Here is a 27,997-nt window from a genome sequence, read left to right on the forward strand (position 1 = left end):
GCTCCTAAGTGCACACGGTTCTGGCTCCAAATGAGCTTGGCACAGCTTCTCTTCCTGAAGAGAGGCTCTGCCTCCTGCTGCCGGTCTGCCACAGCGAAGGCACGCCACTCACTGTTCCGGCCCATATGCTCTCATCTGAGCAACTCTGCCTAGCCAGACACAAGCGCTCAGAAAATCACTGCCCAGCAATGCAAAAAGTCTCTCCGCTGCAGCTGTTTCCCGAGTCCCCAAGCCTGGCAAATCTCAGCATGGGGACCGATCGTTTCTGTACCAGCGGGAACGCTGCTGTTTAACTGCCGTGACTTTCATTTGCGTGAACAGGGTGAAACCAATCGCAAGATGTAGAGGCAGAAAAGACTGCTCTTCCTCTTGTAGCAGTTCCCCTCTCTCTGCATGAGGCTACTTGTTAGGATCAGGTCGGCATTGCCCAGATGGGCAAGTCCAGTGAGTGCAGAGGACAGCAGACATTTGAGGGGCTCAGACCTTCCTGTCTTTTCTGGCTGGTTTTATACCTATTTTTTATATTCCCAGTAGTGCTGAGTTCCCTAAGGTCAGGGCTTTCTTTGCTTGGGGCTGTACAAAACTAGAGTAAGAGTTTCTGCCCCAAGAAAGCTTGCAGTCTAATAGACAAGGCAAAGGATGGGAGGGAAAGCAGAGAGCTGACATGTCTTGCCTATAGCCACAGCAAGGATCAGAACCCAGTCTTAGAAGTGCCTGCCAGCACCCGCTCTGGGAACAAAGCTCTGCTATACACTTTGGGCCAAATTCCTTCCTGTTGCCTTCACTGGGTCTGTGTGCACTCGGTCAGCGCGAGAGGCAGCCCCTCGGAGCCAGCTTTTGCCTTCTGGGTGTCCTTCAGCAGCCCCAGCTCACCTTGTTTTCATCCCACCCAGCATGAGCTGTAGATTCTGGAAGAGGATGAGGCAGATGGTTGTCACAGGGATTGCTATGTCCCCCCCCACCCCTTGGTCTGAGGCCCCCATACTTGAACACTTCAATCAGATCCAGCAGCTGCCTCTGTGCTGGGCCCCTTGTGTCACTGCCAGCTGCCACTCCATTGCATCCAGCTATGTAGCTGCAGCATCTTGCAGTACCACATGGAAGCCTGGGAGGTGGCCTGGCATCGGGTCGAGCACAGAGGCAGCTTCTGGGCCAGAGGGCAGCTGAAAAAAGGATGGCAGAGGGGATATCCATCAGCTGGCTCTAAAGAAACTGGGACAAACCCCTGGCTTCCTGAGAGCCAGCCAGATCATGGAGACTGTCCTGTTCTAAAAACAAAAACACACAGACAGGTCCTACTAACCCGGTTCAACTGGTCTGGATACCCTGACATCACAGTGCTGTACTGAGAAGGGTATGCAAAGCACAGCCACCCCATTCTGCACCACTAGCCCCACACAGTAATTCTCTGAGGGAAGGAGAGTGAAGAGTAACTCCTCTGAGTGAAAAGGCCTGGGGAATTGCAGGTCTGCAGAACGTAATGAAACAAGGTCTATTAATCCTCATGCTTCAGGGCATAAACCAATCACCAGCTGGAGGCAGAAGGAAATGTCCCCCTGTGGTACCGCCATGCACAATGAGGTGAGGAAGGTAGGGTTTTTGCCTCCCATCGATGCTTCAGGAACAGACCGCTGAGAAATACAGGATACCAGCATAGATGCTCATTGGTCTCTTCTGCTGTTGCAATCTCTGTTTCAATGACATAGCTGGAATTGGCCAAGACTCAAGGCACAACGGTTGCATCCCTACACTGGCAAAACACACCAAGGGGTCTTTAATGGCCACAAGTGGTCAAGAACTTGGTTATAGGGTTCCTCTGGAGATGTCCCTTCCTGCAGCACAGCACTAGGGGACGGACTCACTATTGATGCAGAGAGGAGAACATCCCCTACTGGACCATCCTGCACTGCCCTGAGCATCCTTGGGCCTAGCCTGGCCCTGCTGCACCTGAAAGACATAACAAGCACAGGCCAACGTGACGTCACTGAGTGGCAATGGAGCAGGGGTCGGCAGGCAGGGAAACGGAAGGACTGCAGGAAATATGGGAGGTCTCCTTGGCTCTGTCTGGGAGTTTTCCCACCTGGGCAAGTGCTGAATTCCACCAACCTGACTAGGAATTACACAGGCGCTCCGAGGGAGAGGCGAGGCTGCCTGGCCCCTGCCTGACCCTCTCTTGTGTGGTCTCCAGTGTACCTTCAGCAGCCTTCCCCCAGGCCCCTGAGACTCTGAGGGGGGGCACTGTTATTCGCTTCCTCCTTGTGCTCTCTCCTTTTGGAGGTCTCTTGCCCTGAATTATTCAGCATTTCTTAACAGCTCCAGCTACCGACATTCACAGGAGTATTTTAACACTTGGTCTTTTTCAGGAGTTCCGGTACTTGGAGCTAGGATTTTTGTGTTGGGAGGGGAATGGGGAACAGACTCCTCTTCCCACCTCCAGCAACGGTATTTTATTGGCAGAGCTCCCGCAACTGGCTTCGCACTGCCGCTGACTGATCCGTCCTGCAGTGGTAGGGGGGACAGCGGCCCGTTGCACACCCAAATGCACGTGAGTCTTGCTGTGTCATCCTTTGGAGCCCAGGCTGTGGGTCAGGTGGGCAGCTGAGCAAAGGCAACTCCTCTGCAGAAATGGGTGCGGTGGCAGTCTGACTGCCTGAGGCATTCCGTCTGCACTGGGAATAAGAATGCGATCCCATGAGGGGCTGAGTGGTCTCAGGTCCCATTGAAGGCCCTGGTTCTGCTCCCATTGACTTCAGTGGGAGCAGAATTAAGCCTCAGTCCAGCCCTTCATGCCAGATGCTCAGCACCTCCCAGGATCAGTAAGGACCTCAGCAGTTGTCCCTTTTACACTTCTTGGGAATGTGAGAGCATTACACCACTCAGGATGGGACCCAAAGAAACCAGAGTCTGTGCTGCATTGCTGTGCAGGGCATCAGCTAGTACAGGGGCTGGCTGAGGATGTGGGTTCAATTCCCTGCTCTGACACAGGCTTCCTGTGTGACCTCACCTTGGGCAAGTCATTCTGTGCGACAGAGTTACTAGCACCCCCTGCTTCACAGGGATGTTGTGAGGGGCTCAGATAACCCAGCAATAAGGGCCAGCTCAGGGCCTTCAATTGAGGTGGGTGGGGCATTTGTGGAGGCAGTGTCAGGATATTACAGCATCTGCTTGGCAGCTATGGCTGTAGGTGAAGTGATGGTCAGTCTAAGCCTCTTCCTGTCTTCACATTTTCTGAAAGCTAGTTCTGTTGGGTGGGACTGAAAAGTCATTTTGCATTGTGCCCTGTGTGACATTGTGACATTGTGACATTGTGCCCTGTGTGACATTGACATTGGTGTAAAGTGCTATCTCCTGATCGAAGGAATCATGTAAACGGGGCTAAACCCTGCTGTCAGCTTGTCATAAACAGATAGCTAAGGGTTAATGTTTCTTTTACCTGTAAAGGGTTAACAAAGGGAACCAAACACCTGACCAGAGGACCAATCAGGAAACCGGATTTTTCAAAGCTCAGGGACGAGGGGAATTTTTGGGTGTTGTGTGTCCTTTGTCTGTGTTCTGATTGCTCTCCGGCTCTGAGATGTGATCTTCTCTATCTTTCAGGCTTTCTAATCTTTCTGTGTTCTCCCAGTTTGTAAGTACAGGTTATAAGAAAATATAGTTTTTTATATTGTTTTTGTATTTACATGTGCGTAGTTTGCTGGAATGGTTTTAAATTGTTATTTCTTTTGAATAAGGCTGTTTTATTCATTTTGTTTTCTTTTAAGCAAATGACCCTGTATATTGTCACCTTATACAGAGACCATGTTTATGTCTTTTTACTTCTTTTTATTATAAAGCTTTCTTTTTTAAACTTGTTGGATTTTTTAGTGGCGCTCAAGGAGACTGAGTCTTGCAGCTCCCAGGGAAATTGGTGGTGAGGACGATAGAAGGGGGAAGAAAATAAATCCTCTTTGTCTGTTAGAGTTACTAAGCTTGAATTTGTATAGCCTCTGGGTGAGGGGGAGAGACACTTGATCTCTCTGTGTTTGTGTTTCAAGGAATGAAGCAGCGTAATTCCAGTGTACCCAGCGGAAAGATCGGGAGGAGGTAAAGAGCGAGGAAAGGGAAGGGGTGGTTAGTCCTTTAGTTGTGAGGACTCAGGCATTCTGAGTTGGGCCCCCAGGGAAGGTTTTGGAGACCAGGTGAGCCAGACACTGGAATTTCTGGCGGGTGCCAGCCGTATCAGATGCCAGAGCTGGTAAATAGCTTGGAGTGGTTCATGCATGCACCACATTTTGCGACGCTAAGGTTCCAGAATGGGACTTATGCTTTATGACACAGCCTACAACTGCGTACTACTCCAGTCACCTCCCCTGGCTCTCTGTCCGGTCCATTGGGATTAACTTGACCGCTGTTGCCCCACAGCCCTGACGAGTGTGAGTGTGCCTTATTGCCTCAGATTCAGACCCTGCCCCACACCGCTCAGTGAGCGTGAGGTGCTTTCGCCTTTCGCTCCAATTTGCGGACCTCGCACAATGAGTTATTTCTTGCTGCTCACCATATATTCCTGCCAACACACCACAACCAACACCCCTTACCTCTCTCCCTGCTGGCGCTCATATAGCACTGAACAAAGGCTTGTTGTTGTTTATCTTTATAATTCGATCAAGTCGTCTCAGGAACTCTTTTCAACCCCGTAAGAAATAGGATAAGGTTGAGACGCTGCTTCCTCCAGAAATACAAAGAAGACGCTCATGGAGACCTTGCCAGGACTCTGCGGGGCATGGATTCAGCAGCCCTCGGAAGGAATGCAGGAGAACTGGGAACCTGTCTTGCCTATGTGTCAAAGGCACTGAGCACTTGCACATGGAAACGGGCCTGCGGGAAACAGTCCAACTAGACCATGCTCGAGGCAGCACTTAGGCATATCAATAAGAATTTTACCATAACGTTGGGACGCATCAGTTGGAAACGACGGAGGAGGAGAATGACCTTGGGGTATTGGTCTGATAGCCAGGCATGACTATGAGCCGCCAACCTGTCTGATTATGGCTGTTAAAAAAGCAAATGCGGTTTTAGCGATTGCATCAGGCGAGCGTTATTCCAGCAAGGAGACAGGAGGTAGTTAGCGTTATATTACTAGCGCTCCGTGAGACCCCACTGCGAATTGTGTGCAGTTTCTGTGGTCCCATGTTTAAGAAGGTGAATTCAAACTGGAAACAGGTTCAGAGACGGGTACTAGGATGATCTACAGAGGAAATGGAAAATCTGCCTTATGGAAAGGACTTTTAAAGCGCTTGGCTTGTTTAGCCTGCCAAAAAAGAGCTTCTGGGATATGCTTGCTCTTATATACAATATATCATAGGGCGATTAACATTAGGGAGGATAGGAATTTTATAGTTTAGTACTAATGTAGGCACAAGACGAATGTACAAACTAGATATTAGGAATTTAGACTTGAAATTAGACGAATGTGTCTAACCATTATGAGTGAAGTTCTGGAACGGCCTTCCGAGGAGTAGTGGGGCAAAAGACTTATCTGCCCTTTAAAGACTAAGCCTGAACACGTATAATGGAGGCACTGTGCTTCACCTTTATAGTTGAAATGTATTCTTTTCTGTTCATACCTAGGTCGTAATTTGCTCCTCTACTCTGCACACTTCGTGGAATCTTTTCCTCTTTATCTCATTCCATCCTAAATCGTCGGCCAAAAGGCCTACCAATCCGCCACCCAGACCTTAAGCCTCCCTCTGTTGCTCTTCAAGACAGATCCATCGCTAACGTTCCTGCCTTACGAAAACCCTCCGCATAGATAGCCCTGCGCACACTAACGAACAAAACGCGCGACTGCTCTGCCGTTGTCCCCCGCCCGCCCTGTACGCAGCGCGCCCCCAACGCCAATATTTTCAAGCCGGCATGAACGGTTCTTTAGTATGATGGGATAGTTTAATTGGGCAATGATTGGCATTATCGGCAGATAAGTCTCTCAATGTCGTGTGAGGGATGTTGGATGGGATGGGGAACGATGAGTTTACGCAGAGAATTCTTTCTTGTGCTGCTGGTGAGTTTTGCCCACATCTCAGGTTAGGATCGCCATATTGGGGTCAGGAACGAATTTTCCTCCAGGGCGATGCAGGGGCCGGGGAGGTGTTTTCGCTTTCTTCTGCAGCGTTGGGCATGGTCGCTTGCTGGTGTTCCCTTGCAGCTTGGGTCTTCAAATCTCAATTTTGAGGATTTCAATAACTCAGTCATGGGTTCGGGGTTGTTATAAATGTGTATGGGCAGGGTTTTGTGGCCTGCCTTGTGCAGGAGGTCAGACTAGATGATCATATTGGTCCCTTCTGACCTATGAGTCTATGAGTCTATGAGTCGCCCCTAGGCACTGTGATGCCTCTGCAGTCTGAGCATAAAGGTCAGTACCCAAGATCATGCACCTATGCGCATTTATCTCACTCCCATGTTCCGACTAGGCCACCCCTGCTTCCTCTCTAGTGACCAGAGGTGAGTCTGCCACCCTTGCATGACCGGTGACTTGTGGCTGCATGCGGGGTATGCTCTCCAGGCACTCTCACCTGGCGCGCTTAATATATGCTTGTGTAATCCTGGACACCACCAATGAACATGGGCCCTTTGGAATATTTGGGATTATAAATAATACTGTGAAATGTAAACTTAATATGCCACAAGCCCAGTTGTGCCTCTAGTGGTCTCATGCAGCTCCGAATGACTTCAGCAGGAGCTGCACAGATGTATCTGCGGGCAAGACTGGGTTCCTGCATTTGCCATGTGGATTTAAGGTTACTGGGCTAGATTCTGATCTCAGATCCAGCAGTGTAAATCCAGAATAACTCCACTGGTTTGAGGGGATTTTCTGTGGCTGTAACTAAGAGATCAGAATCTGGCCTCCTCTGGGAACCTTAAATCTTGCATTTCCTGACTTTGGGGTATTTAAAATTGTAATCTTGCTGTTAAATGAACCTCAGTTTCTGTATTTCATCTCATTAACATATGGGTTTAGAAATCCTATATCAGGGCACCTCCACAACCAGAACTCCAAATCCAGTAAGAGGAATAAAGGCCTTGCGGTTAAGTCAATGGAGTGAGTCTTGGGAGACCTAGGTGTGATTCCTGCTTCTGCCACAGACTTCCTGTGCGACCTTGGACAAGTCACCTAACTGCTCCGGGCTGCAGCTGTCCAGTGTGGCTGCTAATACTTCCTTCATTTGTCCTGTTGACCTAGTTCATAAGTTCTTTACGACAACGGCTCTCTCTTCCTGCGCGTTTGTGGAGCACCTAGCAGAATGGGGCCCCAATCTTGGCCTTGATGCACCACTGTAATATAAATAACACGAATGAATCCAGGGTAACTAGGAAAAAGCTACATTTTAAGTCTGACTTGGAAAATCACCGCTGGTGCAAAGGTCATTCCTCTGGTATGGAGCCAAAAGCAGGAAACACCTCTCTTTCTTTACACTAGTCTTACTCCGGTGCAACTCTGACTTGCACTTACACTTACACATGGCACAGATGTTCCCTTTGGCATGACCAGGAATGTAGATGTGGAGTGCAAATTAGAGAGAAAAAAAATCCAAGTGCATCACGTTTCTAAAAAGAAGGGGAGGGGCTCCCTTTTATGGACACCCAGCCAGCCAGTTAGCTATAAATTCCTCTCAGTAGCTGCCTCTACTTGCTTTATGTGTAAAGGGTTAAAAAGTATCACTGTGATGCAAAGGTAAAAGGAAGTGAGTGGGCACCTGGCCTAAAGAGCCAATGGGAAAGCTAGAACTTTTTAAAATTGAAACAAGACTCCCCTTTTGTCTGTCTGTATTGTTCTCCTGGAGAGCAGCGACAGAACTGGAACTATGCTGCAAGAGCTTGTGCCAGGTATGAAAAATAATCAAATCATGCCTAGAAACTACTCATTTGGAACCCCAGATATGTAAGTAGATCAGGAAATGTCTAGGAAGCTGCGATCAGGTTTGTCTCTTTTAATTCTTTATGGCTTGTGATTCCCTCTGTGCTAACCCCAGGCGCATTTGTTTTCCTTGTAACCTTTAAACTGGATCTCAAGAGAGCTATCTTGATTCTTAATCCTTGTAAGTGGTTTTTTTTAATCTAGAAAAAAGCCTAAGTTCCAGATTTTTTTCTGTCTTTTGTTTTTAATAAAATTTACCTTTTTTAAGAACAGGATTGGATTTGGTGTCCTAAGAGGTTTGTGCACATTGTTTAATTAGCTGGTGACAACAGCTGATTTCCTTTGTTTTCTTTCTCAGCTCTTCCCCAGAGGGGGGGTGAAAGGACTTGAAGGTACCCCACAGTAAGGAATTCCCAGGTGCGCCTTCCTGGGTTCTCAAAGGGGGTTTTGCACTTGGTGGTGGCAGCATCTACCCATCCAAGGTAAGAGAGAAGCTGTAACCTTGGGAGTTTAATACAAGCCTGGAGTGGCCAGTGTTAATTTTTAGAATCCTTGCGGGGCCCCACCTTCTGCACTCAAAGCACCAGAATGGGGAATCAGCCTTCACACTATGCCAGCCATTAAATGGATCTTGTAAGACTATAATAGGACCATCTGGTGACTCCTAATGCTTCTGAGAGAAGAAAAAGAAAAATTATCAAGTTTACTATTATCACAGACTTCACCTTTGCTGAACACCACATTTTAATATGTAACCCTTCTGCCCCTCTGAATTGGCAGCAACAAGGGCCGGGTTTAGTATCCAGGGGTTCTGTTTCAATCACACAATGCCAAACCAGCTTGAGCCCCCACCCAGTGACCTGGGAAAATCTTACACACACCCCTAGGTGCCTCAAAGAGGCAATGTTTCCCCTCTCGCAAGCACAGAGTCTCGATGTAGCAGAAGAAGTTTAATTACATGAGATAAACAACAAGCACTAAATTGGGAAAACACCTCAACTAGAGTTCCTAGACCAAACCGCGCACAAAGACCCACCCCAGGAAATTGGAGCGGGCCCTTTCCCCTGGGCTCTTGAGTCCAACAACCCCCAAATCACCCACAGTCCCAAGTTCCCCCAATCCAAAATCTCTGCCTGGTCAGAGCCCCAAAGTTCAGGACTATCTGCCAAGTCCCTCCCCAACCTGGTAAAAGGACCTACTGGTCCAGGCCCAACTGCCCTGCTCTCCTAGGCTGTTCTGCTTCCGCCTTCTCCACGAACGCTGCTGTTACCAGCCACACCACTGCCCTCCAGCCGTCCTCACAAACTGCTGTCCACCACGCCGTCTCCTACCACCTCGTCCCGTGAGCTGCTCCATCTGTCCCGCTAACTGCCGATCTGGCTTGTTCTTGTGAGCCGCTCCATCCTGCCCATAACCCTCCCGCTCCTGCCCCTCCGTCCAACCACCGTCCGCAAAGCCTCACTCCTCACGCCACTGCCCTGTTCCGCATATAGCTTCAGCCCCCACATAGCAAAACATACTCAGTCTCTCTCCTCAAATTTAATTCAGCTCTTAGTATCTCATCATATATGGCGAGCCCATGCTAGTCCCATAGCCCCAAAGGTCAGTCATAACCTTATCTAGGTCTAAGAATAAAAAACAAATCAATCGGACATCCAAAGTGAGAGAGAGGCGTTGAACGCTGGCTCCACAAAGCCTGCACACAGCACAATACCTACCCCAGCCTCTCTCAGTTCCACTGGGTTTGAACCCATTCCCTTCTAGCAAGTACCACCCAACTGAGGTTGAGTCATTTCTGTCACAAAGCAGTCCCACAGCTCGGCAGTCTGGGATGGGGTAGGCGTGCCTATGCAAATACACTCTCTGAAATTCTTTCCACCAGATGTCAGGGTAGAGCTCATCCTGACTCTGCTTACAAATATTTAAAAAAACATTGTACCCAAGTCTACCTTCAGAACACTATTTGACTTCAAATTTCATTATTCAGAGGTTAACTCTGTCCCAAATGTTGATAGAGTTGGATTTCCCAGGTGCTTTTGCTATACAGCCATCACAGGTAAAATGATTGTCCATGTCTTTTAGGCGGCAACCAAAAGTTTGGTTTGTGGCAACCAAACTTCAAGCACCGTCAGAGGTAGTGTGAAGTCCTCCTGGAGATCAAATCTGCCTTGTGGGCTGAACAGAGACCTTCTTGAATAAAAATTAGAGCCAACTGGGTTAAAGTTAAATTCCTCCTCTGTCCGTTGTTACCAGATGGGCTTTGACAGTGCCAGCTGCCACTGACCATCAGGGTTCTGCACGTGCATCCTCTCTCTCCTTCCTGGAGAAGAGGTGTGGCTCTGAAGTTCCTAGTGTTCTATCTGTCTGTCAGGCTTCTCTAGCCTTCAACTTTTCCTGAGCTTTATCTGGACTGATGACTTCTGGTTTTCACTGACAAAGAGGATCAGGAATTTGGCAGAAGATCCCATGCCATCAGTCTGTGTGCTCCATAACTCCAGCAGAGCAAAGCATTGGGCTCCTTGGCTCTGTTCTATCTGTCCCAGAAAGCAGTATTTTATCTGTACCCAGTAAGCAGTTCGCAGTATGTGCTGTTGTTTCTGTTTGCCCATTGGATTGTGACTAATGGGAGCTTTGACAAAAATCATGACTATGGGCAAGCTGTTGGAATTCTCATGAGTGGGGCAAGGCAGGGCCCATCTGATAGCAACTCTGCAGATATTCCTTGCCAGGCAAAGGGGCTTCTGTGCTTGGCAATCATTGGGGAGGGTTTTGTTTCTCAGTCATTCTAGTTCAAAGTCAGAACTTCAATAGTTCACTACCACCACCTAGTTTTCACTATCCAGTGAGGAAAGATCTGCTGCCCCCCTTAATCACGGTCAGGATGGTATGTCCTGGATTAGGAGCTCCTTCAAATTTGATGTGTGATGCTGGAGGCAAACTTGCCAGCTTGAAAGCACTGTTTGATTTGTGCATTCGTGCCACAATACATGTGACTGTGCACTTCTCCACTCTCACGTATCCCCAGTGGATGGCCCAACTCCTGGCACCACAAGTCTTTCACCTTTAAAGAGCCTCTCATCCCCAACTGTAAGTTCCTCATGCAATGTTTTAAATGCATCGTCATTGTTTTTTGTAGAACCTCACGGCCTCAACTGAGATCAGGACCCCATTGTGGTAGGTGCTGTGCAAAGACAGTCCACAGCCTGAAGAACTTCCAGTCACAAAAGACAATACAAACAGAAACAGACGAAAGGTGGTAGAAAGACAAACGAAAGGCAACAGACAAACAACAAATCAGTGAACTTGGCAGAAGTTCAAAGCGGGCTAGCTGCAATTTCTCCTCGCTTTACTCACCACCTCCCCCTCTGCTGTAATGCTCCCCCCCTCACGCCCCACATGGCTCACCCACACCACTGGCCTTCCTTCCAGCCCAGCCCACAGGAACTGATGCAGCTGCAGCTGGGGAGAGCAGGGGAAGAAAGAAATGGAAATAAAAACCTCACAACCTGGCCCACAGTATCGGAATGCTGGCTTGTGCCAGCGTCTCCCTGCCAGGGGAGTGAGGAGGTGACTCTGTGCTTATTCCTTGGGAAGGGGGCGGATGGCCTCTGTGGCAGGTCCCTGCCCTCTCATGTGTCTGTTGACAGTGGTGGTTCCCAGCCACTTTGCTTCATGATCTTATGCTGGTGCTGGCAACACACACTTCTCTTTTGGCTGGTCAATGACGATTGTTTCCAGCAATGCAGCTCACTGAGGCTCTTACTTAGCTGCAGCCCTTAGTTTGGTTGATTTTCTTGTCTGACTAGGGTTAACCAGCTGTGACTAAAAGGACTAAGGCCTCGAATGACTCCTCCATATTGTCATGCCCTGCCACAAAGGATCTGCTTACAGTGTCAGCGATTGGTATAGCTTCCTCTAGCCTGTGTTTAGCTACAGGATCGTATTTCCGCAGGTACAACATCACTCTTTTACAGCCTTGGTGGTGCAGCCACATATTGATTATGTTGTTTAGACAGTTAGCCGACTATACCTGCAGTTTGTTATGAAAAATATTCAAGAGACCAAATAACTAAAGTATCAGAGGGGTAGCCATGTTAGTCTGTAAAAGCAGCAAAGAGTCCTATGGCACCTTATAGACTAACAGACATATTGGAGCATGAGCTTTCGTGGGTGAATTCCCACTTCATCGGATGCAGTTCCCAGTTCCATGCATCCAACGAAGTGGGTATTCACCCACGAAAGCTCATGCTCCAATACGTCTGATAGTCTATAAGGTGCCACAGGACTTTGCAAATAACTAAAGTTAGCCAACTTCTTGTCTAAGACAAACTAGCACAATATAAAAGGGAGACCTATATACCCCTCCTTTTGGGCAGCAATCCTCATATCTCAGCATGTTCACCTTACACAGTAGGTGTGCTTCAGAGATATGCCCCCAGAACCACTTGTATTTACAAAGCAATTGCTTACAAATTAGGTGATGTATGAAGTGTTTTCTAAGATCCAACCCCTTAGTTTGTACCAGTTCCTTAACTTGTTCTGTACCATTCTTATTGTTTTTGATACTAGTGTTCCAGGTACTGGTCTGTGAAGGTACCGCCCCAGCTTTTATCGGGGCAGAATATTAATTTGATCTTTGACCATTTTCCTATCGGCTTATGCCAACTACTGAGTTTTCCTGTTCCAAGGCATTGTGGGATATACTAGTGAACAAGAGTGAACAGCATTGTGGGAGAAACAACACAATTCAGTTGGCAGAACTGCCCAATACCTACAATATTCACATCATATGCTTAACTTGTTGTGCAAGTTATATGTATAATATATAGCTGGCTAACACAAATGAGGAATTATTAGCATGATGGCCTCTAATGCTTATGGCCAGAGTCCACTGTAATGCCTCTCCTGTGCACCTATTCATAAAAGGACTCAGATAAGACAACTGCACGCACTGCTTTTTCAGTCTGTGCACACTTTATTTGCATGCAAGTGAGAGTCTTGAATGCACAAACCACCGGCTTTCCTTCATGCAGTAGCACAGCCCCTCCAAGCTGGATGTAAAAGCTAGAACTGATGCACTTTTGACTTATATCATAGCCTGAACTGGCGATTAGTTGCTTCATTCTGGTAAACACAGAACCATGCTGGGCATCTCATTAGGGCACGAGCCAGATTCTGGTTGTGGTTCCCTGACTTTGGAGCTGGTTTTGTGCTGACACCAGCCTCAACCTACTTTGGAGCAGGGGGTTCCAAACAGCAGCAATACGTGAGCTTGTTGGAAGTGGGATGCCAAAAACGTAAACATCTTTCAGTCTCAAACAAACACTTGTCGCATGCACTGTGATAGGCCAGAAAATGCCCCAGAATCAAAATGCACTTTCCTGTTTGCTTTCAGCCATACTGGTGGCTAACACTCACCAACCCTACTGGCACTGTTTTATTAAGCAATGTGCCGTGCACTGTGGCTGTGCAGATGGGCACTGTCCTCTTCTGCAGCATCCAGCTGGCTTTCTGCTAGTCCTACCTTCAGCTTGCCCCAAGCCAGACCGTTTGGGCTACTGAGGCGAACACGCATAGTTCTGTGTAATTTTCCCAGAGCCCACCTCACCTGAAAAAACCACACCTGCATTGATAAAAACCTGCAATGTTTAAAAAGGAAGTTATAAGCCAATGTTTTAGGGTTCCTTAGAACTTATGTTGCTGTAGAGCCCAGAAATACCTAAAATAAATACACACAAGTAGAAGATATTTGCATGTGGTATTTCAAACATCCATTTTTTTTTTTAAGAAGAAGAAGGTGGAATGTGAAGCAATAAGATTGAGCAACCACAGCTTCAGAGCATCCATGTCAGTGACTGCACAGTCTCCAGATAGAAACATTAATTCTGTGACACGCTCATCTAGGGTCTACTTGGACCTTGTATTTGTATAACGTGCAAACAATTGGATTAGCTTAGGTGGGACATATGAATCAAATATAGTCTGCTGTGCTCGCAGGTCATTTTTCTCCTCTTTAGACTTCAGGGGACCCTTGAAGACAAGTGCTTCCTGCTGTGTGAACTTCATCCAGCCCTCAGGAAGGTTCTTTCTTTCCCAGTTCCTCATGGGCAACTAGATTCCAGTAAGCTCCCTAACTTTGGTCAATTCCTTTCTTAGGCTGCTTCTGCACTCACAGGCCTTCCAAGCCCTGGAATGTTTTTTTCTTCATGCACGACTGTAAGCAGCATCTCGCACCTAAAAGATTATTCGTGTTGGCACTCAGGCAGGGAACAAACTTTACTGGTGACTAACTTCTAGGAAGTATTGTATGTATCACAGCTAACAACAAGCTCGTCTCCAAGATCTAACTGCCTCTACATGCGGTTAAACAGGCTTGTAAGGCTATACACAATAGTGCCATCGGGTAACTGCTAATAATATTACATGTAATTTTTTTGTCATTTTGTGAAGGCGGCGGGAGTAGAGTTAATTTGCAAAACGGATCTCAGGCAGGGCTTCAGCGGGAACTGGGTGATCTGACTGGTTAAAGCAGGGGTAGGCAACCTATGGCACATGTGCCGAAGGCGGCACGTGAGCTGATTTTTAGCAGCACTCACACTGCCTGGATCCTGGCCATTGGTCCGGGGAGCTCTGCATTTTAATTTAATTTTAAATGAAGCTTCTTAAACATTTTGAAAACCTTATTTATTTTACATGCAACAATAGTTTAGTTATATATTATAGACTTATAGAAAGAGACCTTCTAAAATGGTTAAAATGTATTAACAGCACACACAATCTTAAATTAGAGTGAATAAATGAAGACTCGGCACAGCACTTCTGAAAGGTTGCTGACCCCTGGGTTAAAGGGTTTGACTGCTGCTGAGATTTGTAGTAACTTGGGCTGTAATCCTCTCAGTTCTAACAAGCAACGTTGGCCCTTGTCAGTACTTGGATGGGAGAACTAAAGGTGCTGCAGGAAGTGATGTGGGTGACTCAGTAAGGGGCACTCTGCCTGCAGGGTCAGTCAGCCATGAACCAGTGCTCCTGTATAGCACTAGCACGGGTTGCTAGAGGTGCCATCTTCTTCAGGGGTCAAAAAAATTAGCCCCTGACCTCTAGTGATCTGGTGACAGCGCCCCCCGCCCCCGCCCCCCGCTAGACACTGCAGTGTCTTTATCTGAAGCCCAGTTGGACAGTAGGTAATCAGTCACAGGCGCACTGGATTCTGCTCCCTCTTAAGAGGGCCAGTCATCCTGTAATAAGGAGCCACCTCTAGGAGGGGGTTGAATCTCTATGAGCCATCCAATGGTTTGTTTCTCTGTTGTTGTTATTATTAGTATGTATGTTACAGTAGTGCCTGGAGGCTCTGGGGGCTCCATTGTGCTGGGCACTGTAAAACTTGGTAAGAGACAGTCTCTGCTCTGAGAAACTAATGCCACATCTATACTACAAACTCTTGCCAATGCAAATTATGTCAGTATAAAGCCACCACAGTTAGTATTTCGCTTGTGAGCGTGCATATTTGGCTCCTTGCATCAGTGCTGCAGGTACTCACCAGGAGAGCTTGTGTCAATGCACACTGCAGTGCATCATGGGTGGGGATCCCAGTGTGCAACCGCCACCATCCAGTGCACTGGCTTTTGGAAAGTTTTGGCAGCGCATGGTGGGACAGAAATGAGTAGTGGAGGGGTGTCTGGGAGCAAGGGGTCAACTTGCCAGGGTGCAACTGTCTTCATCCCATAATGTCAGCTATAGCCCATCATTTTTGCACCTTTTTTTTAAAAAAATCCTATGAACCTGTCTGGCCTTCTTCACTACTCGCCATCTCTGACAGAAGCACGAAGCCTGCACAGCTCTGCACTATTTTAAGTTCTGCAAGCACAGGATGCACAACCCTCCAGTATTTGCAGAGCTGCAAGAAGAGAACCAAATCAGCAGGGAACATGGTGGTTTCATGGAGAACAGATGGCTGGGGGACACAGCTAGAACCAGTTCACGGTTGTTGGTGGTGTTCACAGAGCAGCTGCAGAGGGTGGAGGGCCATTTCTGGGCCTGAGAAATGGGGGGACCATTGTAATGCAAGTGTGTAGGGCTATTCATTGTCTCCTGCTATGCAGGACTGTGGCTTTCATCAATGTGCAGGACACAAAGGCAGGATTTGCAGCAATGGAATTTCCGAACTGCGGTGGTACAACAAGCAGCATGCATATCCCTATTTTGGCACTAGACCACCTTGCCACAGGGTATGTCAACAGAAAGGTCTGCTTTTCTATGGTTATTCCAGTGTCAGTGGATCATCAGGGATACTTCACTGACATCAGTGTTGGCTCATCAGGGAAGGTGCATAACACTCACATCTTTCAGAACACAGGTCTGTTCAGAAAGCTACAAGCAGGGATCTTTCTCAGCCAATGGATTATCATTGGCGACGTTGAAATGCCAGTAGTGATCCTGAGGGACCCAGCCTACTCCTTGCTCCTTGGCTCATAAAGCCACCTCAACTTCACCAAACAAAGATTCCCACACCAGCTCAACAGGTGTAAAATGACAGTTGAATGTGCTTTTGGTAGTGTGAAGGGATGCTGGCATTGTTTACTCACAAGAGTGGATCTCAGTGGAAAAAAACATCCCAATGGCTATAGCTGCCTGCTGTGTCCTGCATCGTATCTGTGAAGCAAAGTTGCCGCCGGCGTGCAGGTGGAGCAGCTGTCTGCTCTGTTTGAACACAGGGGCTATTAGAAGAGCTCAATGGATCAAGGAGGCTTTGAAAGAGCACTTTAACAGTGAGCCGCAGTGATGCATTGTGATGTACTGTGCTCTACGTGGCTCTGCTGTTTCAAAGCCTGTTAGAAATTGCGCAGTGCTTGGTGTACATCTCTGAATATAACACTGACAATGCACCTATTAATTGCGTGGTGCTTGCTGTACGTTTATGATTATTACGCCGTTCTTCACTGATCCTACGAGTCGTCGCACTATACAACAGCAAGTAAGTGGATGCTTTCCGAACTGCTAGGCGCTCTGCAGCCTATGTCATGAACTAATAAAGATGAATTATTTTCCAAATAATAAAATTTTATTGAGCAACAAAACCAGTGCAAATTAAAATCTGTGCACTTTAAAAGCAAATACACTAAAAACTTAATGAAGGAATGAAACAGAACTTAAGTAGGGGAAAGAACATGCCTTTCCATTTTAGCTACACAGACAGCATCCGTGGCTTTCACAGGTCAGTGTATATAAAGCTGGGGTTGTCCTCTAATGTCCCCGCACCCAGGGGTGGAGTGGGAGGGCTAGGGATGCAGACCCTGATGCCATGTGGAATGTTGAGAGGGGCTAGGGAGGTGCTGGAAATAGGGTTGCCATGGCTGTATTTCAAAAATATACAAGATTGTTTTCTTAGCATGGGGGAGGAGTACCCTGCACCCAGGGGGGCTCCCAATGTCACAAAGGATGGGGAGCACTAATCATGGGGAAGCTGAGGAAACCTTCCACTCCCTGAAGCAGTCTTGGCTGCCGGGACCCAGCTCTGGAAGTGAACAGGGCAGCAGTGCAGGGGTGGGGGAGGGAGGGAAGTGGAAAGATGCACCCCTGAGTATTGGTCCCATTCTGGACTGGGCCCCCTGCTGACTCCAGCTCTTGAGCATGGCCCCATCTGCTTTTCCTGTGCAGGCTCCATCTGGCAGAGCAAGTGGATGGGGCTTTGTGCCCTGGAACTGCACTGAAGGGCCAGGGACAGGAAGGGGCTGTTTCTGGCAGGGAGGTCAGCACTCCTGGGGTATAACCTTCCATTCCCTGCTAGCAAAGTCTCTGCCACATCCCTAGCAGAGGAGCATAAGTGCTAGTTGGTGGCTGCTGCAGCAGTAGGGGAGTGAGGCAGGCAGGGAGTCTGGTCTCTGTTCGCTTCCCCTGCTGAAAAGACAACCCGCTCTGGACTCCAGCCTTTCAGCATGGCCTCATCATGTCTTAATGCACTCCTGATAACCTTCTCAACCCCCTACCCCTGAGGCCATGCCCCACAGTTTGTGAACCTTTGCACTACAAGTACATTGGGTCAGCAAATCATGGGACCAATTCTAAATTGTCTAATTTTATATATTTGGAGAGTGAGGTAATAATAAAACTGGCTTTGCATAATAAGACTATTTTTAACACTTTGAAATACGGGCTAAAAGGCATCCTGTACGACAGGCAATTTTCTATTTAAATAAGCATAAGCAGGGTTTGAATGAGCTCTCCCCTGACATCTAGTGATGAGCTGGGGAAGAAGACTTCAGGAGCCAACCTTGTTTACATGGACACACTCACCCTGCCTAGGTGCTCAGCATGATGAGGTTGTTGGATCACAAGTCACTTTCTTATTGGGGGCAGGGGTAATAAAGGGTCATTATCCTTGTTGTGTGAACCAAGAGGTGGGCAGAACTGTGCTTAGCATGCCCTGATTGAGGGGTTCACCCTCAACTGAACTGTACTCGCTAGTTAGGGGACAGGGGTGCCAAACTCCAGTAGAGTTGAGGGAGGGTGAGGATGAGTATGTGTATCTGGACAATGGAGCAAGTAAGATGCCTTCTCTCCCTCCTCACCCTTACCAGAGTGGGAGGTGAACTTACATAGATCCACCTCTGAACTCTGAGTCTTCACTGACCAAGAACAACCACTGTGAATGGGGCACACTGGAGAGAGAAGAGAGAGGCATGTTAAAGGAATTTTTGGTTTTTGGACTTAAGAACCTGATGCAAAAGGACACTGCCCAACATGCTCTTGGGTGCAGGTTTTGTTCATGGTTTAATGCTTATGAATCCTGCATGCAGCGTTTTCCCAAGTTAATGCCAAGTTACTTTCCCCCTTTTTATTACGTTTCTTTTCTAGGCTCAGACTCTGCGCTTGTGAGAGGGGAAGTGTTGCTTCTAGAGGTGCCCAAGGGATGATGTCTGATTGCCCCAGGTCACTGAGTGGGGCTCCAGATAGTTCTTTGGTGCACTGTTGAAAAGGAACTCTTAGATATTGAACCCAACCCTTGTTGCTGCTGACTTCAACTGGCAGAAGGGTTACATAAGGGACATCCCTTGTAATACAGGACTGTTGGCAACCCTAGCTGTAACGGAGTTCCCCACGGACCAAAGGGAGGTGAGCCCATACTGTTGAAGCTGGAGGTCTACAAGAGTCTGCAGCATCTGTGTTTGTTGCTGAAGAAGCCTCATTATGTCCTGGTACATCTCCCTCTCCTCTTCCTGCTGGGACTCCTGGGCCTTTCTCCTGTGTGCTCTTTCCTTCTGCAAGCTATCTTCAGTGTTCACCCTCCAGGCCCTTTGCTCATAGCCTGATGCAGCACTGGCTTGCAGGACATTAGTGAACATGTCATCCTGAGTCCTCTTCTTTCTTCTCATCTGGCTCAAGCGTTCCACAGGTGTGGCGGGGGAACCCCTCAAGGCTGCAACAGCAGCAGTTGCAGATATCACACCCAGAGGTACCATTGTCAGTATACTCACAATGGAAAGTGAAAGTTAAGACTGAGAACTCCCTTTCCTCAGTCCCCCATTTGAAACAAGACATGCTTATTGTTGTTCCACTTCTGAGTGCTTGTGCATGGTGCCACTCACAACACCAGTCATGGTGAGAATGGCCTGTCAAGGGTGAGGAAAATGAGGGAACTGTGCCGTTGCATGAAACTATGAATATAGGGCCCTGGCACTGAATATGGGCACCATTTTCCACATGGTCATGGTTTTAGCTGCTATCTCACCCCTGAGGGTAACAAAGGCACAGAAAGCACAGCTGCTGCAGGAGTCCCAAAGCTGCCCAGGCCTGTATGCTGCTAGTCTGTGCTCTGCAATGGTGCCTGCCAAAGTGATCACTGACCGGCTTGGGAACATGTCCCACTGCAGAGGAAGAAATAAGGCTGCCGTCCCTAGAAACCTTCAGGAGGGGATTGCAGAGTAGCCTCAGGGAAGTTTCCTGGAGATCTCTCAGGAGGATTCAGGCGACATCCCTGTGTGCACGAGCTGCTCCTCCTGCCCCCACCTCACTGTACAAGGGAATTAACAGCAGCCAATGCCACCTCTCTCCATCGTTCCTAGTAAGAGTAAGTGCCTGAAAAGTCAATAGCTGTGTCCTGCTAGGTCAGAGGTGCCATCAGTACATCGCTGCAATAGGAAATACATTTACACACTTACATCGGGCTCCTTCTCCTGCATCAGGTTCACCTGTGCTCAGCTGCTGGGACTGACTGGCCTGCAGTGCCGTCCTAAACAGGTCCTGGCAGGTGACGTAGCTGGATCACCATCCCCTGGTTGCACAGCCCCCATTGTCCTCGTCCAGCTCCTCCTTGTCCTTGCTGTTCACGCTGGGGTGTGTGACTTGAGCTCCTTGCAGGTATCCATGGTGGTGTGTGGGGTGGTTGTGCACATTGCACCAGAGGCTAATATATTTGCTTCATGTGTTGCTGGAAGTGTTCAGCCCAGAGTGATGGGCATCACGTAAGAGCTGGCAGAGCGTCCAATAAAGGGCATTTGGTCATCAGCCACCTGAGTCTGGACTGGAACCATGTAGAGGCGGATGGCTCCATGCCACATGCTCAACCTCTGGAGCCAGCGCAGCCCCCTTGGCCCATTAACTAGGGCCAAGATTTTCAAAACCAGGGGCCTCTACTTCGGTGACTCAATATGGACATAGATTCTGAAATAAGGGACCTGGCTTTCGAAACGCCCGGCAGCTCCCACTGAACTCAGCACTTCATTGGGTGCTCAGAACTCCTGGCAAGCAGCACATTTATCTAGGTGCCTACATCTGGACTTGGGAGCCTAACGTCACGCACCCCTGTTTGAGGGCCCGTTGTATGGGTCAGGCTGGGGGGATGTGTTGACCCTGCAGTGCTCCTGCTGGCAAAATGCCCCACTGAAGTCAATAGGGAGCTTTGCCCAAGTTGAAGCTGCAAAAGCTCGCTCCAGAGGGTTATTCTTATAAACGATGTCATGTATTACCCTTCCAGGCTCCTCAGAGCAGTGCCTTTCCCCCGCACCCACCCACCTGGTTGGAAGGTCTAACTTCAGGTGGATGGGTATTGCCTTAGGAAATGCACTGCAGTCAAGGGCCCAGACGTGCTGGCCTGAAACCAGGTTACTGCAGGGCTGGGGCTCTCACTGCAGTGGGCTCTTACAGGGTGGTAGTGCTTTGCCAGAGGAGGGAGAGCGTGTGTGTGTGGGGGGGGGGGAGGGCTAGCCCTGCAGTGTGTGTGTGTGTGTGTGTGTAGCAGGGGGTAGCCCTGCACAGGTCCAGGCGCTTTCAATCCCTCCTTTGACAGGTGTGTGTTTGTGGGTGTCTCTCTTGTTCATGCCACTTGTGCACCAGTGCCTGTGGCTACAGTCGACAAGGAGTCGCTAGTGTCCTCTTGTATCCCCTCTGGCCTGGTGACAGCCTGGTTCTGGCTGCCAGCCAAGCCTCTGCACGGGGGACAGTGGATGTGCAGCTAGAGGACTTGGCTAAGGTTCTTCCCTGGTTTCCTTTGGTAACTGTCAGACAATTGTGGCGCAGGAGCCCGCTTGGTTTAGGAAGGAATAAGGACTATTTCGCCTTCTTTCCCCTTCTTTGGTCTCCCTCCCACGCTCTCAGTTGCTCCCTCCCTCCCTCGCTCCCTCCCTCTCTGGTGTGAAGGTTGTGTGTGTGTGTGTGTTGTTTTTTTCAGAAAGCTCAGTGTCTCCGAGGAAGGGGGAGAGAGACAGAGCTGCATTGGCTGCCTCCAGGATCCTCTCCCAGCTTCGAGACCCCGAGATGGGAACAGCCCTCGCTGTTTCCAGGGCAGCCTTTCGACTGACACTACAAAGATACAAAATTCACTCCTGAAGGATGAGAAGCAGAGGGGGGTCTGTATCTCCTGCCTCCTTGCACCCAGGCTCTCGCTAGGAATTTCAGGGGTTGCCCTGATGCCAGGCTGACACTCCCCATACTGTTGTTTTTATCTTTAGTATTTTCCTCTTCTCCTTTTTTTCCCTTCCCCTGCCCCACATCCCACCCTAAGCCCTTGGCTCAGCCAGTGGCTCGTTCTAGTTGTGGGGTTTGCTAGGGGGAGCCATTTAGAGGCGGAGGTGACTTGTCTTTTCCTGCCGGCTGACGGAGTGATACAGCTTGTGTCCTAGCATCTGGCCGGGAATTTTTGAACACCCTCCTGGCTGCGTCTCCGGAGGAGAAGGGCTTTTCTCCCCCGAGGAGGAGGGCGAGGCACTAACCAGCCTCCGTCCCCATTGACGAGGCGACTGCGATGGCAAGCGGGAGTGGCGCATGGATGGAGCGGGGTTACATCTTCGGAGTCTGTTGCCTGGTTCTGTTGGACCCAGGGCGAGTTTGGACCAGAGCGCCCAGCACCCAGGATCCTGAGCTGGAGGGACAGATGGAGAGTCATGGTAACACCAGCTGGGCTCTCACCTTGGAGGACACTGTGGTGGCCCCCACTGAGGCTGTGCCAGGTGGGGACAGGTGTCGTGGTTACTACGATGTCATGGGGCAATGGGACCCTCCATTCAATTGCAACTCAGGGATCTACCGGTACTGCTGTGGGACCTGCGGGTATCGCTTCTGCTGCCAGTTCAAGCACGGGCGGCTGGACCAAAGTGGATGCTCCAATTACGACACCCCCAACTGGGTCAACACAGGCCAGCCGCCAGCCCGGGTGGATGAGACCCCCGAGGATCCTACCCGAGACAAGACCAACATGATTGTATATATCATCTGTGGCGTGGTGGCCATGATGGTGCTGGTGGGCATCTTCACCAAGCTGGGCCTGGAGAAATCACGGAGCCCCCCGACGGAGATGACCATGTCCAGGTAAAAGGGACTCACTCCTTCCTTTCCTCTCTGTCTCTGTCCCAGCTCCCTCTGCCTCCCTCCACAGCAGATAGATGATACTTCCAGACTTCATTCTTGGCTGCATTTTCACCTTCCCTTCCAGAGGGCAAGACCCAGTCCAACCCCAGATCCCCACAGTGACCTGCCACCCCTCAAACCCTCCTTGATGTGGTCTGGACCCTGAGAAGAGAATTTACGGGGAATCCAGGTGTCTGAAACACCGAGGCAGGAGAGGAATGAGATGAGGGGGTAGAAATCAGAGCTGTTGGGTGAAGCTGAGCAACAAGAAATTTAGGCTGGAGATCAGGAACGCTTTCCTACCGGTGAGGCCTACTGGGCTATGGAATAGTCCACCAAAGGGGGTGGGGGGATGGAAGCCCCATCACTTGGGTCATTTAACAATGGACTGGTCAGATCCTGGGAACAGTCCTCAGGGAATGGACAAGACGTGTCCTACTCTAACCAGTCTTCTCCAGCCCTGATTTCTGTGATTCTGAGTGTAAGGCTCATAGTTTTGCCATCTGTTTGGGGGCATTTCAGAGTTAGATTCTATACAGGACGATTACTTACAATGAACGTCTTAGCTTTCCTGCAGCATCTTGCTTTGGGAGAGACCTCGCTGAGCAGCTTCATTAGTTTCTGTCCTGTCAAAGGGTGTGTGTGTGCGTCGTGCACGTGTCTGTATGTTTACCATATGACCCTCACCCCGTCTTGCCAGCAGGTTGTCAGAGAACCGCATCATTGTCCAGGCTGGTTTTGATCATGCTGTGGGCAGAAAGTTCAGCCAGGGCATCTTCTTTCTCCGGTGAGGTGGCTTTGCTACCATGTAGGTGCCAGGCAGGAGTAGGCAGACAGGCGAAGGGATGGGTGGGGGAACGAGGGATCAGGATGGCACTGCTGGGACTCTGCACAACCTCTGTGTCTCCTCTCTTTTGTCCAGCAAGCCCGAGGGGCTGGACTTCCCAGCAGTGAGAGAGTAACAGAGATGGGGAAAGGTTACAGGATCCCGCCCCCCATCGCACCCGCTTTCTTCCTCTTTCCTTCTCTCTCACTCTCTCATCGTCTCTGTATTGCTGTCTGTCCCTCCCTCCCTCGCTGTGTGCCGCCTGGTCTCTCTTTTCTTCTCTGGTATGCGCTCTCTTAATATGTCAGTTCTTCACTTCAAATAAATGTTCTTCTTGTTGTGTTCCCAGAAGCCAATTAAGGAATTGCTTAGGGCCCCAAGCAGCTTGCGGGGGGACAATCCACTTTTTATTATGTGTTCGGAGGGGCCCCCCAAAATATTCTTCTTAGGGCCCTCAATGGGCTAGCACCGCCTCTGCGTGTCCCCCCGACCCGTCCCCGCTACATACACACACACATATGCTTCCTTTTTGATTAGCTCTCTGCACGCAGCCTCTCTCTCCCGCTCCCGGAACGTCTCGCCCCCCCCCCAGCCCCCGCAGCACTCTAAGAAGGTTCAGTCCCAGATCGGGGCAGAGGTATGTCACCCCCAGCCGCGCCACTCTGCCCCAGCGATGGCCCCCAGAGGCCCTACGTCCTTTCAAGCACGTTCAGTTGTTATCAGTTTTCTGTCAGGGCAGGGGGGGTGGTTCAGGGGCTTGTCCATGATGAAAGGCAGCATGTGTGTGTGTGTGTGTAGGCAGGTGCAGGGAGGCAGTGGCACCTGAGATGCCAGCTTCTTAAAATGCCAGGACCTCCCCTCCTCATTGCTTCCTGCTGTGGCAGGACAGGAGAACATGAGACCTTACCTGACTCATGACACTAGTGGAGCTTGGGTGCATGGAAGCAGCCAGCGAGGTGCCATGGTGCTTCGGTGGGGGGACAGATTTAATGTGAGAGTGCGTCGCCCGCTGACAGACTCACTAGGGCTGCCAGAAAGCCCAGCTTGCATGGCCTGGGGGAACGCCCTCAGCCTTGTGCCTGCAACCAGCTGCTCCCCTGACCCCTGTTGAGTGGCAGGCAGAGAGAGAGCTGCTAATGAACTGCAGCCAAGGAGAGTGACTCCAGAGGCAAACTCCTTAGGAAAGTCCTGACTTCCGTGCACCAGGTCTCTAGGGCAGGCTGGCATGTTGTGATGCCACAGACTGGAGCTATGCCAAGTGCCCATTGCTGGCCACAGGGCGCCTGATACAAAGCAGGTGTATTGTGCCATTCCGAGCGGTCCCCTGATGCCACACTCTGAACTGTCCCACGCTGGGATCATGGAATCAGTGCCGTCTCTCAAGGGAAGCCTGAAAATGCTACCTTGCCCCCTCACGGGAGCCGGATCCTCCACTGGCATCAATGTAAACCATCCTGAGGAGCAGGCATGTGGTCTTTAAAGGCCCCACAGGTCTTTTTGCCAGAGAATGGGGGTTAAAACTGGTATCTCAGTCAAATCCACCCTAGGTAACTGCACTGCACCTCCCAGATTCCTTCTCACATTTCAAAGGAAAGAATTATCCTAACGTACCCAGACTATGGCGTGGCTGGATGTTCTGCTGGGTAAGCATAGCCATGGCATTCCACCCCAGAGACAGTTATATTTCCTGGCCGTGTGAGTGATCCCCAAACATTCATTCTGTACAGCACTTTGCTATGAAAAGGAAATCAGTAATGTAACCTCTTGCTATTCATATATCTCGGCTCTGGCTTTGGTCACCAGTGTGGTGAGTTTGGTTGGGGTTTTGTCCTAGGTCCTGGTAGACAAAGCCCTATGTGGTGACATTGTCTCCTAGGGGCTGTCACACAGCTGATGGGGACTGTTGCTCCAAGGGCAGCAGAGGGCCCCCCCTAGCTGGAACACTATGGAGTGGTGGAAGACAGAGATGAGGCACATTGGCAAAGGGCCTGCAATAAAAATGCATGCTTTATGCCAGGATGGAGGGGCATTGGTACAGCGCTTGGTGGGGGGCTAGCACTGGAGTAGCTGGGTGATGGGGGTCAGGATGGAGGGGCGCTGGCAGTGCTGGGGGTCAGGGTAGGGGGGTTAGCAGTGTTGAGGGGTTGGGAGTGGAGGGTCGTTGGCAGTGCTGGGGGTCAGGGTGGGGGGGTTAGCAGTGTTGAGGGGTTGGGAGTGGAGGGTCGTTGGCAGTGTTGGGGGTCAGGACGGACGGCTGTTGGCAGCGGGGAAGAAGGGCAGCAGCAGCAGCATAATCGACACAGATTTGTTGCTTTTACTTTTTTGCAGCTTCTCTCTGAGGCTGATTTCTTTTTTTTAGCAAGTTTTATGCTCCGCAGTGAGGTGCTAATAAGAGCCAGTGGAGCCAGGCAGGGCGCAAGGTTCCCATCCAGAGCTCTGCCAATGCACCTCAGTGCTGCCCCCGAGCTTCCCCTTCTAAGCCAGCCATGGAGGCTCCACATGTAGCCCTGCCAGTGCCCATGACTCCTCATCTCCAGCACCTCCTGTTAGCCCAGCCTGCCCCTACCCTGACTGATGGCAATCACAGCTCTGCCAGGGCATCTCCCTGCTGATCAGCAGCACCAGAGATCCCTTGGTCGCAGAACACAGCACTTGTGCAGAAGTAAGGAAGTTGGATGATCTAAAGCAAAGGGGGAGTGGATGATAGGGACAAGAGGGATGGGGAAAGGCATAGACAGAGGGGAGGGGGAGAGGAGACAAAGGGGGCGGAGCGTAGACATGATTCCATCAAGCACGTGGGTGAGTTTCTAATCGTGAGGTGCATGTTTTAGTTTGCAGATTGTCAGCCAGGGGGTTAGATCTAGTGATGACTCCGTTATATGGGGCTGTGTTAGGGGGTCTATTAAAAAGGGAGCGCCTGAGGAAATGCCTGCCCAGGACAGAAAATGATCAGGAGAGCATCTCAAAATATCTACATCCCCTGAAATGTCTGGGGCCTTAGCACTCATCCCCCTTGCTTTGTTATACAATTTTGTAGCAGCTAAATGCCCTGCGTTTGGTCTCCAAAAGGGTAGCAGCCTCTGCTCTCCCGTTGTTGGCAGCCACTGAGTCAGCACTGGGAGAAGCCCCACCTCCTGCCAGTCACTGACATGAAAGCTCTGCCCCCCCAAGGGTTGACTCAGCTGAGCAGCAGATGTAGAGGAGAAGGCTGGGGTGGGTGGCAGGGTGATTACAGAATCCCTTGAAAGGCAGCTGCCATTCAGGGCTGGGATGGGGGAGGAGGAATGAGAGCGCTGAGGAGGCGATGACAGGAACAGATGAAGGCAAGATTCAGCCCCATGCTCTGAGGAGACTCACTCTTCCAGGAGAGTAGCAAACGGCAGTGCCATGCACAGTGATCACTAGTAGCCAGCTGCCTGCTGAGCTGGGGGCTGCCTGACTGGCAGAGGGCTAAGGAGGAAGCCAAGTGTCCATCTGGGAGCAGGCAGGACTAGGAGGCCCAACATTTTGTTGAATCAACGTTCAGTTAAGTCTCAGTCTGGCCTGGTCTACACTACGCGTTTAAACTGATTTTAGCAGCATTAAACCGATTCAACGCTGTACCCGTCCACACTACGAGGCCCTTTATATCGATATAAAGGGCTCTTTAAATCAGTTTCTGTACTCCTCCCCAAGGAGAGGAGTAGCGCTAAAATCAGTATTACCATATAGGATTAGGGTTAGTGTGGCCGCAAATCGACGGTATTGGCCTCCGGGTGGTATCCCACAGTGCACCACTGTGACCACTCTGGACAGCAATCTGAACTCAGATGCCGTGGCCAGTAAACATGAAAAGCCCTGTGAAATTTTGATTTTCATTTCCTGTTTGCCCAACATGGAGCTCTGATCAGCACGGGTGGCAATGCAGTCCCAAATCCAAAAAGAGCTCCAGCATGGACCACAGGGATACTGGATCTGATCGCTGTATGGGGAGACAAATCTGTTCTATCAAAGCTCCGTTACAGAAGACGAAATGCCAAAGCATTTGAAAAAAAAAATCTCCAGGCTACACAGTGCTGCGTGACAAGCGTAACGGGAAGCCAGAGACTCAAATGGACGCTCATGGAGGGAGGGAGGGGTACTGAGGACTCCAGCTATCCCACAGTCCACAGCAGTCTCCGAAAAGTATTTGCATTCTTGGCTGAGCTCCCAATGCCTGTAGGGTCAAACACATTGTCCGGCGTGGTTCAGGGAATAGCTCGTCAATTTACCCCCCCCCCACCACGTGAAAGAAAAGGGAAAGAAATAGTTTCTTGACTTCTTTCAATGTCACCCTATGTCTACTGAATGCTGCTGGTAGACGCGATGCTGCAGCAGTGAAGAGCAGTATCCGGCTCCTCTCTCCCTCCCCGGTGGCAGACGGTGCAATATGACTGATATCCGTCCTTCACCATCAGCCCGTG

At 49.8% G+C, this 27,997-nt stretch overlaps 1 protein-coding gene across 2 annotated transcripts in view; it reads left to right on the forward strand.

Annotated features, from left to right (window-relative positions):
* The first annotated feature begins 21,517 nt into the window (after window positions 1-21,517).
* The window catches only part of SHISA8 (shisa family member 8), a 31,724-nt gene continuing 25,244 nt past the window's right edge, over window positions 21,518-27,997 (forward strand). For both annotated transcript variants that reach the window (XM_032787126.2, XM_032787134.2), the window contains exon 1: window positions 21,518-22,690. In XM_032787126.2, coding sequence (XP_032643017.1) covers window positions 22,128-22,690 — 563 coding nt within the window. In that variant the 5' untranslated portion in view covers window positions 21,518-22,127. The remainder of the gene's footprint in view (window positions 22,691-27,997) is intronic.

This window comes from Chelonoidis abingdonii, chromosome 1 (genome assembly GCF_003597395.2).
Source record: "Chelonoidis abingdonii isolate Lonesome George chromosome 1, CheloAbing_2.0, whole genome shotgun sequence".
Taxonomy (NCBI): Eukaryota; Metazoa; Chordata; order Testudines; family Testudinidae; genus Chelonoidis; species Chelonoidis abingdonii.